The sequence below is a fragment of the Aspergillus candidus genome (assembly GCF_002847045.1).
Source record: "Aspergillus candidus strain CBS 102.13 unplaced genomic scaffold BDW47scaffold_8, whole genome shotgun sequence".
Lineage (NCBI taxonomy): Eukaryota > Fungi > Ascomycota > Eurotiomycetes > Eurotiales > Aspergillaceae > Aspergillus > Aspergillus candidus.
This window is the reverse complement of record NW_020194013.1, coordinates 205,688-218,977: the sequence shown is the minus strand read 5'-3', so window position 1 is coordinate 218,977 and position 13,290 is coordinate 205,688. Positions and strand designations below refer to the sequence as shown.

Genomic DNA, 13,290 nt, shown 5'->3' with positions numbered 1-13,290 from the left:
CTAACATGACCCTCAACGACCCAAATCCACAGCTCACCCTCCCTCCCCCGCACTAACGTAAAGATCCAAAAACCTACTGGGCCGTCCGATCAGTTCCCGCGGGACACCGTTCTCGACGATCCGCCCGCTCTCCATGACTAGCACGCGGTCGAAGTCAAGGACGGTCGAGGGACGGTGCGTCACTGCCAGAATGGTGTGGTTTTGAAAGTGGGATTGCATCACCAGCTTCATTTGTGCTTCGGTTTTGGTGTCGATGCTGGTGTTTGAAAGGGTTGTTAGATGGGTTTTGATGGGTGGGCTTATATAGCATTGAAAAAAAAAAAAAAGAAAAGAAAAACAAGCATTGGGCCTAGGGGACAATCACTCTCACCTGCTCATAGCCTCATCCAAAACAAGCACATTGCCAAGCCTCACCATCGCGCGCGCCAAACAAGCCAGCTGTCTCTGGCCGTGCGAAAAGGTACTCTCCCTCACAATAGTGTCAAGCCCGTTCAAGTCATTCTCGACCACTCTCCACAAGTCCACAGCTTTCAAAGCCTCGACGATCGCCTGGTCCGAGCTAGTCGCGAACATGTCAATGTTTTCATGGAGCGTCCAGCCGTGGAGCAGGAATGAGTCTTGGGGAAGGCCGTTCAATGACTCTCGCAGTCTCTGTCTGGGGATGGTTGCTATGTTGACCCCGTCGACTAGGATTTGACCGTTAAATGGGTTGATCATGTGGAATAGGGCGGCTATTAAGGTGCTTTTCCCGCTATTCGGGGGTTAGTCGTCGCTTGTGCATTAGATTTTTTGGTGGACTCTCGGAAAATTTACCTGCCTGTTCGACCACATATGGCGACCTTTTCGCCTGGGCGCGCCGTGAATGAGACGTCCTTTAGGGCCGGGTTAGAGTGACCTCTTGAGTGCATGATACAAGTCAGCTAGATGCTTCATGACCGGGGAGCACTCCCCATTTCCTTAGTTTGGGGACTTACTCATAGGAGGCAGTCACCCCTTTGAACTGGATACAGCCTTGCGTTGGCCAACCTACCGGCACAATGCCGCTCTCGCCGGATAGATCTTCCCCAGCTAGGCCTTGTTCAAAGTCCTTGACCCGGGTGACAGCCCCCAGCGACGTCTCAAGGTTCATCCAGAACCTAACCAAGGTTTTCACATAGATACCAATGGTAATGGTGCTAGTCAAAGCGAGACCCATATCCCCGGCAGGGAGGTCGCCAAGAGTACCGACGCCAATACCCATAAGTAGCACAATAAAACCAGTCAAGACAAAATCCAGTGCCAGACCAAGCCACACCTGGACACACAGCAGCAGGTAAAACGGTTTCTGCGACGCTGTGAGGTGGGCGTTCAAGGCACACCTGTACTGTTTCTGCCAGCCAAATGCGCGCACTGTTGCGAGTCCGTTGAGCGTTTCGATGAAGTGTTTGAGTACCGGGGCTTTTGCTTCCAGGTCGAGGATTCGGAGTTGGCGTGAGGTCCGGAGATATACGGTTTGGATGGCCCAGATTATGATCGCCGCTAGGGGGATAATTGCGGCCATGTAGTGAACGTTGACAATGATTACTATTATTCCTGCGATGCAATGGAGCACGGCTTTTGGAGTACCCGGGGCTATTAGCCGATGGAATGTACAAATTTGGGAAGTTGATGTAGTTAGTTACCTACCGGCACTTGCGACGAACACGGCGAGGGGCAGCTCGAAGTCGATTAGCTCTAGGTCTTGTTTGAAGCTATTGGCACTCGTGAGTAGTGAGCGACTGGAGAGTACGAACGCACACCACGGGATCACGAACCGGTTAATTGTAGTTCCCGAATCGGTGGCTGTGAAGAACGACATCGGTGCCCTATACAAGCTGTCAACAACGGTACTTTATCCAGTGAGGCGGTTCCTGTCTTACTTGACCACCGCGGCGAGCAATCTCTGATGCATGGATATCATCGTCTTTGACATGACGAGGTGAACCATGGCCCTATATGTCTCCGTGAGCACCACCGTACCCGTACTGTCCAACGCGGAAGTTCCTACCACTGGGTGAGACAGAACATTCCAGCGTATAATCCACAGAGAGCGCAGTCGACCGCAACTCGCATCTTCAAGTTGCGATTGGGCTCCATGTCATTGTCATGTGCCCACCACTTTATCCATGTGGCTGATATGTTGAGGAAATTCCCAGTGAGCAGTGGGCCATGGGTGTTGGAGGGCATCGCTTACACATGAAGGTCTTGGTAGCTATGGCAGCCGCCAGCGTAGTGAGAAACATGGACCATCTCTGCCAGGAAGCTGTTGACAGATAATATCTGTAAGTCGCAAAGTCGCTCGCTTGCGGTCCATCCCCGCCTGGACTCTCGACTTTGCGATTCAGGCTGACCTCGTCATCGTCGTCGCTTGACGTGATGCTCTTACATTGGACTGCCATGGTGGGGGTCTTTTTCTCATCTGTACTCTCAAGGTGGGTATTACACTCATTGCACTCTGGAGTGTCAGTACAGGCGGATCTCTGAGAATATTGAGTTGAGATCGATCCATATCCATCTAGGACGATGACTTGATCCGCGTGAGGCAGTTGATGCTCTGGCAAACCGTTAGCAAAGACGCATCTGCATATACATATATTGCATCCATGCGTGCCTTACCCAGGCTTGTCGTCATGATCACAGTCGTTCCGAGCCTCCTAAATAAGCCCCAAGGACCTAGTAACTCGTCGAAAACATGCTCTTTTGTCACTGGGTCAAGACTAGCTAAGACATCATCAAGGATAACTAGGTCTGTCCTGGCGTAGACTGCACGCGCTAACGCCTTATTCATATTAGTATAATGATATATCAAGTAGGACGTAGATTAATCTCACTAAACGCTGCTTTTGTCCCCCACTGAGAGACACGCCCTGTGTCCCAACGAATGTCTCATCGCCATCAGGAAAGAGTTCGATATCTTTTTCAAGGCCGCAGGCCCTGATGGTCTGTTTATATCTGTCTGCACAGAATGTGCTAGCCCCCAGAACGTTTTGCCTAATCGTGTCGTTGACGAGCCACGGTGTCTGGCTACAGTAGGCAATCTGAGAGGCATTTACAAGTATCGTGCCCGTGGTGTATGTCGTCTCTCCAAGAATAGCCTGGAGCAACGTGGACTTCCCACAACCTACGGGTCCAATGAGCATTGTCAGTGACGAGGGATATATCCTAAATGATAAGTTGTGTAGGATGGGGCCATGCCACCCCGTGGACACATCCTCAGCCACTACGCAGGGAGGTGGACTGTTTTCGGATTCCACTGGGAAGGAGAGCTGCTGGCGATTTTGGCTGGCTTCATGTTCGCTTGCACACAGAAGCTCTTGGATGTGACCAATACAGCCGGCAGCCGAAGCCACATTGGCGATGTTCTGCAGCAAGGCCAAGAGCGATTCGCCACAGAGCTCAAGCAAAGCTAGGCAGGTAAAGGCACGTGGGCTATCGAGGGTCCCAATCTCTCCATTTTCAGAGCGCGACACAAACATGTAAATTGCAAATGACACAGTCGGTGTCAGAATGGAATGCATGCTTCCTGGTTGAGCGTGTGAGCATTGCTTTCCAAGGTCATAGTCTTGGAAATCTCTTACCAAGTGTAAATATAGTCATTGAAAATGAACGAGAATCTTTTGATGCCGAGATCTCGTCCAGACGCAGGGCAGTCAGAATTGTGTGAAGCCGGTCGACGAGCCCTGACATCTTGACCCCCTTGGCTCCGTTGATGAGCTCTACTGTTATAGATACCCGTCTTTGAATTGCGTCGACCCATGCAGCCTGCTTCTGGATAGCATAGGGTGCCAGTAGGGCCACCCCAACGACAGCCACTGATGTTGTGTCAATATCCAATCACTAACCTCGTCGGGTGGAGAACTGACCCAAAGAGAGAAGCATGGCTGCTATGCTGGTCTCATAGAGCTCTCTATAAATGAACCAAAAAAAAAGCCCCAGTTCAATTGGCGCTGCCCAGCATTCGTAATATGCCTGGAGACCAAGACAAATCCGTTCGATGTCTGTACTGATGGCAGTGATTACGCGGTCTTGGTCTTGCGATGCCGGTAGGCGCAATGATTGATCGTATATCATTGTTATCAAAGCACTTCGCATCATTGCGATGAGCCGGACGGCTTTGTGCTTTGATAGAGCCAGTGTTATCTATTGTATCAAAATACCAACTGTTAGTGACCACCTCGTTCATTATCTGCAAGAACATACCTACCCCCATGCCACCATACACCAGAGCAAACGCTGCAATAAGAAGGATTCCACGACCGCGCGCATTGTCGCTATGAGGGAGGGCGAATAACTTGACTGCTCTGCGAATAAGGTACGGCTGTGAAATTACAAGTCCAACGTATGATAGTCGAGGGATGACACAGGCTAGTATCTCCCAATAGAAAGCCCGAATAGCCAGATAGAGCAATGTGTGGGGCTTGGTCTTTTCTTTGGCTATATCAATCCATTTACGGTTAGTGTTCCAGTCAGACCTGAAGCTCTTTGAATAGTGACATACTTTGCTCCCATAGCACTGCAAGATGGTGCTTTTTGGTGGTAGGAATCATCGTAGGTTCCAACGAAAACAGGTCATGAAGCGTAAGCCTTTTTCCCATCCCTAGAACAAAGAGGGGATTGAGCCACCAGAGAAGGCCTCTGCCTACTGGACCTCCTACCTCTTCGGGGCTACGAATACTGGATTCTGGATGCATGAAGCGCGTCTTAGGAAACGATTCAAATACCAGAAGGACAGACTTGATCCCCAACCCCGTAAGACAGACATTTGCGACGCGATTTAGTCCATCAACAGACCACAGCGTCCGTATGTGCACAACATCGAAGAGGATCATGATGAGAGGGTACAGCACGAGCACTGTTGAGGGGCGCAAAGAGCGCCGGTGCTCTATATGCGACCCAATGGCGAGGGCGATGGTGGCTATGGTCGATAGAATGGCGGCCGCAGAAGACAAGTATGTCTGCGGGCTGGAGGCGTATAGCACCAACTGGACGATTAGGGCTATTATTTGTGCTGAATATGCTGTCTAGACATTGTCATAAGCTTTTACACATATGAGTTTGTTACTAACATCGTAACCTACCATCTTGCACCAGTATAGCCACCGCCGCGTCACCATGATCTTTTCGTGTCGTAGCTGGGACATTCGCACCACTACCCAAACGATACTGATGGTAGAGGGTACGATGGAGTAAAAGACCTCTTCGAACAAGAGAGTGAAATCAAGGCCATTGTAACAATCTTGATTCACGATCGGCCCAAATTGGTTATGGTCTTTTATCGAGCACGTTGACGATGTAGCCCTGAGGGCCATTGGTTGAGTCATGGTTCCCTTTCATATGAACGATTTCTCAATTAGTAACGGTTGAAAGGGTATATCAGTAGCAACTGGGATCGTTTATTGTCCAGGCTATTCTCAGCTTTGCGGGTTAATTCTGTTCCATCTTCCTCGGATCTGAGTATTCTCTGAATGTGCCACAGGGAGCCCAAGTGTTACGCGTTATCGTCCAAACTGCCCCCCTTAAAATCCAGGATAAAATCATACAGAATGAGAGCATCAAGCACATGAAAGAATTGCCAAAAAGAGAATTACAATAACTGGTAGGTTTCGGTTCCTCGAATTATCTGGTTGGCAAGTAGATATGTCACAAAGGCGTGCATGTCGCAGGATCAGCTGTGTAGGCTCTAAAGACCCCTTGCGTGAGCTGTAGGAATATAGTGACCTCCATAATTCAATATATACGAGTGAAAGCTGTCACAAATCCGGAAAGTCCTGGCGTGAAATAAGGACGGGTCGTGCATTGCATGGCTCGACTCTGATGTCTGGCAGCTGTCATCGCAAGTGCCTGTCGTTGAGCCGATCAAAAAACCAGGGTTTTCCTAGTGGACGCTGTCCTATAAGTGTATCTCAAATGTAGAAAAGAGAGTTGGATAGATAAAGAGTTGCTTAATTCTATGACGGGTTGATAGAAGAGAAGATGATGGAAGATGTTGACAATATGGTGGAAGTTGAAGACGTTGATCAAGTGATTGACGTAGGTGATAGGCTCACCTGACCGACCGGTTTCTCACTTCTGGCCGTGTCTAAAATGTGTTTTCCAGGTTGGATATGATGGTAATATCTAATTCATAGTATTACACCGAAAACAAAAGAACCAGCCTTCGTCTAGAGTCCCTCTGTATATCATTCGGCCTCCATGACACCCCCAATTCCGGCAAAAAAGATAGCTATGTGGTAGACCACTGACGAGCCCAGCTCAAAGCAAGACAGAGAATGCTGATTGCTAGAGAAGAAACGGGAACCGTGATGAGAGCAGATGCAAAACGTGGTGCAGCCATAGACCAAAGCAAAGCCGGATTTCCAACCATTAGCATTGACAAGCAATGCGCCATTAACGCACACAGTCCAAAACCCATAAACAGTGACTGTGTTGCATATATCAAAGCTCCTGGAATCCATTTTAAAAACTCTTTGGATGATCCTGCCCTGGGATTGCCTTGCAGCAATCGCCTGGCGTTCCAGGCCCACCATAGAGGCCCGCTCAGGTTGCTCACCAGGGTCTGTATCGGAACAATAATGGCTGAGTAACGATGCAGTCCATGGAAGGCATTGCTGATGTCTAGAGATTCGATGTTGCGACGACGTCCCGTGGCGTATAGAGAGCATTCACCCAGGATTATGGCGGTTGCGCCGGTTTCAAATGGGGTCAATTGAAGGGAAGATACTGTGACTCGGTTAGCCTGGGCAAGACCTTCCCGAGTGTGATATAGTCTCTTACCCAACAGGCTCAATTGAAAACGGTAAACAAGGAAAAGCGGAATATCTGACACTCTCGACATGCTGATTAAAAAGAGGTTGAGGATTTCCAGCACCACGGACGTTATGTCTGTACGTTTGTTAATCAACAGCTCGTTATATAGACGAGGAGCGTTCATCATACCGGCGCTGGACTGATGCTTCTCTTCAAACCGAGAAGAAAAACATAGCAAGGCAAATGCGGCTACCAGTCCTAGGAAGAACGTTTGCGCTAGAAGGACCTGATCTATTTGCTGCAGTGCCGAGATGGTTCTTTCCGAGACGAACGGTACCTGCCCTGGCATGTAATGGGCGGTAGATACCACTTTCAGAACGAAAGAAACCAGCGATAGACTCAATGCTCCTACCCCAGCAGCCAGAATATAGAAGGGACTATGGTGCATAAGTCGCGCAAGGGTTTTGACCGACTGGGCACTCGTCGTAACATAAGTGGTTGAACAGAGGGCCCATATGACAAAGGTTTTATCTATCGAATTGAATGTATGGTCCGTTGTAATATATTCCCTCCACAGATAGGTTATAATTTGGAGCGCCAGGGCCTGTAAGACATGGGTTGTTAATCCATTTGCCGTGAGACGGGTTCTGGTGAGAAGAAGGTATGCTAGCCAAACGAACGCCGTCAGTGCCCAAAACTCAGGCTCCCTCGCAGCGCCCCAGGGGAAGATCATGGTGAAGATATATGACATGTTAATTGCAACGATAACCCTTACACAACCTTTATCAAATTGTGTGTATCTATGGCAGGCCCATAGGGCGACCAGAGTTGTTGCGACTGCGCCTGCGACACCTAGATAGAGAAGGACTCTGCTGCGACTGTTAAGCGCAGCGTTATTCACAAGTTCCTGAGCAGTTTTGGAAGCCTGGAAATATATTATCAATCTATGCATTGGGCTCTATATGGCATTACCAGAGGAAAGTTACCGTTGAAAGGAGCGATAAAGAATCAGTCAGATTAGATGCGTCAATCGACATACCAAGCTGAGCCCCATTCTGCCAGAGCAACCATAATTGCTTTTCTGTCGTCTCCCAGAGAGGAAGAAAGTCGGGTATAAAAGCTCCAAGATTGTCGCGCGGCATTGGAAGACCGAGAAGGCCCGATATAGTAGGAACAATGTCCAACTGGGAAACAGAGTTGTAATATTGAAAACGGCCTTCGCCGCGATTGGGAGGGATATATGCATGGGGACCTCTCAAAAGGCCTTGCAGTCTGGGCGACAAAAACAACAAGGCTGCAGATGTCTCGCCGGCAGAGTTTCCTCCATGCTCTCCTTGGTCATTCATTCCATGGTCACCAAGAAGGACAAACAGCGTCGAACTCAAGTGTGGGCTCGTTGTCATTGAATTGTAAATATTTTTAACCACTTCATCCATCTCACCTTGTTTTTGGTGCATATGTGGACTATCGGCCCCGTCCATATGACCGACATGGTCAATTCCTGGGAAGTGGACCACCATTGTACTCCAGTCATCGTTCGGTAATTCTTCATCGATATAAGCACCCACAGCACGATCGATGAACGTGAAGTCCTGAAAAAAAAAAAAAGAAAAAGGTCAGCCCTGGCGGCAATACTGTAGATCAAGCGTTCGTCATACCGGGGCAAAATTCACATTGTAGCCCTGACTTCGATCAAAGGTCTCGGGAAAGAGATCCAACCAAGTGTTATCGCCGGCAAAGGTCAAGTTTCCCCGGAGTTCAGCCTTGAGGTGATCCAGCCACGCTTGCCCTCGAGGAATGGCAGCACCGCCTGACGAGTCTTGGAAATTGAGAAAGACCTCTGCGTACGACGGGCTAGCGCCCACAGTCATGGACTGGATGCAAGACCTTGTGAGCGTGGGAACTGTCGCCTGAATCGTATAAGGAAATGCTGCACCGGATTGTATCAGACTTGGTCTGTATCAGCTACTCGTGTCAGTTTATATTGGCATGGCTGAGTGTCTACCTCCGTGTGAAATTGAACCCAGATCTTTCCGAGTATACGAAATCACTGCCCTTTTCTGTCAGTTGGGGCATAAGGATAGCACCGGGAGAGATGTACTACTTACCTTCGAAGAGCATCCACCACCATGAAAACAATCTTGTCAAATGGAGCAGTTCCGGAGAGATTGCGGTAATCAACATGTGGAGGCTCATTTTCTAGAAGCTCGGAGAGAAGTGGTTTTGGCTGAAAGAAGCCTGAAGCAAAGAGAAACAGTGAGAGTAGGCCCAGTCCATGGCACAGAACCAGCAACGCGGCTCTACCAATAGAAGACATAGTCTATTTGGGCATGTCAATAAGAAAAATAGGTAAAAAAAAGAAATGGTCAAAAGGGAACTGGCCGTTAGAATCTCTATAGAAGTTTTGTTTCCACGGTAGCAACAAACAATAAACAATCCAGTGGAAGAAGCATAACAGTGACCCCAATGTGACCAAAATGCCCGCAAAGATGATAGAGACCTAGATTAGACTCAATGAAACCAGTGTAGTACCGGGCTGTCATTGTTAGATCAACTATTGATCTATGCAACTGATACATACAAGAAAATACTTTTATTGAAAGTAGTATCTTCCGGGATAATATGACCTCTTCCTGTGATACATCCTGGTGATTCTCCTGACAACATGTCAGATATGCTGAGCTCACATTTATCATATGAATGCCCAAATATGACCTGACTAATACTCCACCGTGGGTGATTAATTTGAACTCTCTAGTGTATACGAGAAAAAGATGACATGGCTGAAACGCCTGATGTAAACGGGATAATCATCTAGAAACGCGTTGAGAGGAAGGTTGGAATCTTCAGAGAAACCATTCCAGCATTACCTGAGCTTGCTTTGCAATTACAGAAAGGAAAATGGTCCGCAGCCAGTCTCCCTCGGTAGCCATCTATTGTTGATTAACCTTGGCCTTCTTCTCAGCCTCTCTATACGCGTCTTCTTCCGTATCGCTACGCACATCTTCACTATATCCTTTCCTTACAGCTCGCATAGTGACTTGAACAATCTCGACAGACCAAGCCACGCACATAAGCTCTAGCAGCAGAAGGAAGACGACGATAATGGACTTGAACACCGGCGTCATGCAGACTGGGGCCTGTGCGTCCCAAAATGGGCCGGCTAGACGACCCCAAGAGTGGCAATCATTGCCAGTCTCGTTTAGCTGGCGTATCACCCCCGAGTAACAGCCGTAGGGCATTTCTGCTGGTATTCCCCGAATGAAAATCCAGCAAAATCGCACGAAAATAACATGGCGAGACACAATCCAAACGACAACAAAAGTGGCAAAGGAAACGTTTCCACTAGTCTTCCAATTAAGGTACTGGAGGATCTTCGTAGACTAGATACGCGGTTAGACCGATGATGCGCTACACAGTTGGGAGATACTTGTGGATAGACATACGCATAGAAAAACGTCGGCAGCTTCCATCAGATTCGAGACCACAAGGATCGCGTCATGCATGCCGTACACGTAGTTAATCCAAAATAAAACGACGGTAAGAACGTGGTGCGCCATGTACAGGGCGTAATCGCTTCGCTTTTTCTCCACGTTGACCACAATAATCTGGCTCAGCCAAAATGCCAGGCTGGTAAGGATGTAGAATTTTAGTTTCCCGTCGAGCTGCTTGGACATGAATGTGGCAAAAAAGGCCCATCCATCCATCCAATGCTCGGATTGTGTCCAGATGTACTGTGCAAAAAAGTATTAGATGACGGTGTCTTCTGGCCTCAATAGGTAATTAACTAACCATTCCCAGCGTCCACATAGAGAGACAGTACATGCCTAACCATGTTTGCTCTCCAAAGCGCTTGGCCTTGTGCTTTCCTAATCCCATGCGCCTGCCTATGGGCTCAAAGACGTATTTCACCGAGACACTCCACATTGTGGTTAGGAGGATGGTCGTAGCAGTTATAAAGTATATGTCTTTCCATCCTCGTCCATAGTTGCCTGTATTTGAATCATAGTACGGTAGATCGAAACTCGTGACTCCAGTTTGTTTTGCCCAAGACAGGGGTCCTTTTGACACATACTGGACGCCGACGAGGGACAAGAGTATCCCAGCAAAATGCCCTTCATTTTGACACTCATTTAGCTTTGACCCTGACAAGCTGGGAATATAAAAACCATGTAGCCTATGAAGAGGTCGGGAGAATATGAAGAGAGAAAGAACATACAGTTTGTATTCTTCGTTATCCCGCTCAAGGGACGAGACGACATACTTGACTTTGGATAGACGGCTTTTTTGAATGTTCAATGTGAAGTTTGCTCATGCCAGTGGGATAACAATGATATAATCCTCTAAGCCCAGATAGGTCATAATTTGGAATTTGTAAGATAGACAGATTTCTGACATCTGATATGTGAAATACCGTGATGTGATATCTCATGCACGAAGCTACCTGAACCTACATAATATAAGACCATAACGATTGAGTTAGTACTGATGATCTTTGCTTCGCTGGAGCATTAATGATAGACGTTTGAAGTTTTGACAGAAGAACTATGTCTCAACTCTCCGTTTATTGTGGCGATCGACAATACCTGCTAACCCTAAGCCCTCCTTTTGAAAAAGTCAAAGATGAGAAAGAAAAGATTCCGGTACGGAAATTTTGCAGTGCCTATACAAGGAAATTCGCTATGTCTGACACAGTCTCAGTTGCAGAATCCCGCCAAGCTCTGCACACGCCGATAGAACATAGTCCAAATCCTCCTGGGTATGAGTGGCCGACACGCAGAAGCGAATCCGCGAAAGAAGCAGTGGAGTACCCGGGAAGCCAACGACAACCACTGAGATCTTGCGCCGGAGCATCTCCCGGGAAAAAGCTGGCATCTTGGCTGGGTTCAAGAGCAGAGCGGGGACGACCGGCGAATCGTCGTCACCGAAGACTATATAGCCAAGGCGTTTTAGCCCCCGACGAAGATACCTAGAGTTCGAGAGTAACTGCTTCAACCGTCTGTCACCTTGACCACTACTGACGATGCGGATAGATGCAAGAATTTGGGCGAGAATGGCGGGGGCAGGAGCTTCGCTGTATATTGAACCCGGGTTTGTGGCGCGCAGCTTTTGGATCACGGCCCGGTTCGCTGCGATGTAGCCACCCACGGCCCCGAACGACTTGGTGAAGGTTCCCATCAGAATATCGACGTCCGCAGGGTCTACGTTATAATGGTCGCAGATTCCTCTGCCGCTCGGTCCAATCGCACCTATCGAGTGTGCTTCGTCGATGAAGAGGTAAAACTTGTAGCGCCTTTTCAAGGCGATCAGGTCTGGCAGATGGCACAGTGTTCCTTCCATAGAGTAGAGCCCTTCGACAACGACCAGAACCTTCTTCCACGGGACATGCGAGCATGCCGCTTCCCGGAGCTTCGTCTCCAAGTCTCTCAAATCGTTGTGTTGGAATGTGGCAAGCGTCGCTCCCGACAGACGGGTGCCAAACCGAATAGAAGCGTGGTTTAGCTCGTCTGAAATAACCAGACATCGAGCATCTACCAGCACAGGGAATATATCTGCATTTGTTGCAAAACCCATCGAAGACACCATGCAGTCTTCCTTGCCCACGTACGACGCGACCAAGGCCTCGACCTCCACATGGAGATTGTGCGTGCCCACCTCTGCACGGCTGCTGGCTGAGGCGATACCACATGTTTGGATTGAGGCTGCCACCAGGGACGCACAAGGACCCTCAGATTCTGCGAATCCCAAATAATTGTAGGAACTCAGATTCAGCGTTGTAGTTGGGAGTCCATTGGCGCCGTCAACAAGCGTGATATGTCGTCCGGGTACCCCGGAGGTCACACGCTCAAAGCAGTCTTCCATCCGCGCATGGAGACGACGGAGGTAGAAGTTATCAAATCCAGGACTGAGCGGCGCATATCCATTGTGAGTCGTCAGCGTCTGGTAGTGTGCTGGATAGAGCCATTTTCCAAAGAGATCTCGAAGCAGACCTGTGATGATAAGGATGCCAAAACTGATGAGCGTCGTGATGCGATTGTACAATGGGATCTGGTTCGAGTCCGACTTCTGGTGCTCCAGGGGTGAGTGTAAGACGCGTGAGTGGGCCTCAATCTTTGTGTCTGGCTTTCGCTTGCTTCGGAACAAAAGCGATGAGCTTCGCAGAACCGGTGGTGATTTAGACATGCGATGGCACGCAATGATTGCTAATAAGAGGATATAAATCGGTAGAGCCATGCTTCCCGTGGTCGGTTTCAAAAAGATTCCTGTCTGGCCTTAACAACTCTGGATCTGAGAGAACCACTTTTATTCGCACTGCGCTCGATCAAGTGACAAGGCACCCGACCAAGCTCATTCGTATAATGTGACTTATCCCCCTGAGGGAGACAGCGCCAACTATAGGTGTAGTATCTGCCATCCCTAGAATTAGGGCTTTGCGAAAGTCCTGTATAGCGGATTAGATCTCAAGATACGGTAGGCTGGCCACCAGTTGTATTGGAATCTTCTTTCCCCACGGAAAATGCCAAA

At 48.7% G+C, this 13,290-nt stretch overlaps 3 protein-coding genes across 3 annotated transcripts; all 3 read right to left on the bottom strand.

Annotated features, from left to right (window-relative positions):
* Positions 1 to 23: 23 nt before the first annotated feature.
* BDW47DRAFT_134823 (P-loop containing nucleoside triphosphate hydrolase protein) lies at positions 24 to 5,339 on the bottom strand (the record flags this gene model as incomplete). The annotated part of the gene is made up of 15 exons (XM_024818178.1): positions 24 to 256; positions 371 to 751; positions 814 to 897; positions 975 to 1,593; positions 1,666 to 1,730; positions 1,794 to 1,868; positions 2,027 to 2,150; positions 2,213 to 2,572; positions 2,635 to 2,797; positions 2,850 to 3,541; positions 3,597 to 3,830; positions 3,882 to 4,158; positions 4,223 to 4,452; positions 4,517 to 5,039; positions 5,097 to 5,339. The coding sequence occupies 15 exons, from the start codon at positions 5,337 to 5,339 to the stop codon at positions 34 to 36; spliced, it is 4,293 nt and encodes a 1,430-aa protein (XP_024674486.1). The 3' UTR covers positions 24 to 33.
* Positions 5,340 to 9,698: 4,359 nt separating this feature from the next.
* BDW47DRAFT_134821 (TLC domain-containing protein) lies at positions 9,699 to 10,886 on the bottom strand (the record flags this gene model as incomplete). Its single annotated transcript, XM_024818177.1, has 4 exons — positions 9,699 to 10,148; positions 10,212 to 10,499; positions 10,558 to 10,796; positions 10,841 to 10,886. The coding sequence occupies 4 exons, from the start codon at positions 10,884 to 10,886 to the stop codon at positions 9,699 to 9,701; spliced, it is 1,023 nt and encodes a 340-aa protein (XP_024674485.1).
* Positions 10,887 to 11,445: 559 nt separating this feature from the next.
* Positions 11,446 to 12,999, bottom strand: BDW47DRAFT_115870 (pyridoxal phosphate-dependent transferase; the record flags this gene model as incomplete). The annotated part of the gene is made up of 2 exons (XM_024814847.1): positions 11,446 to 12,813; positions 12,859 to 12,999. 2 exons carry the CDS (start codon positions 12,997 to 12,999, stop codon positions 11,446 to 11,448), a joined length of 1,509 nt encoding a protein of 502 aa, XP_024674484.1.
* Between the last annotated feature and the right edge of the window lie 291 nt (positions 13,000 to 13,290).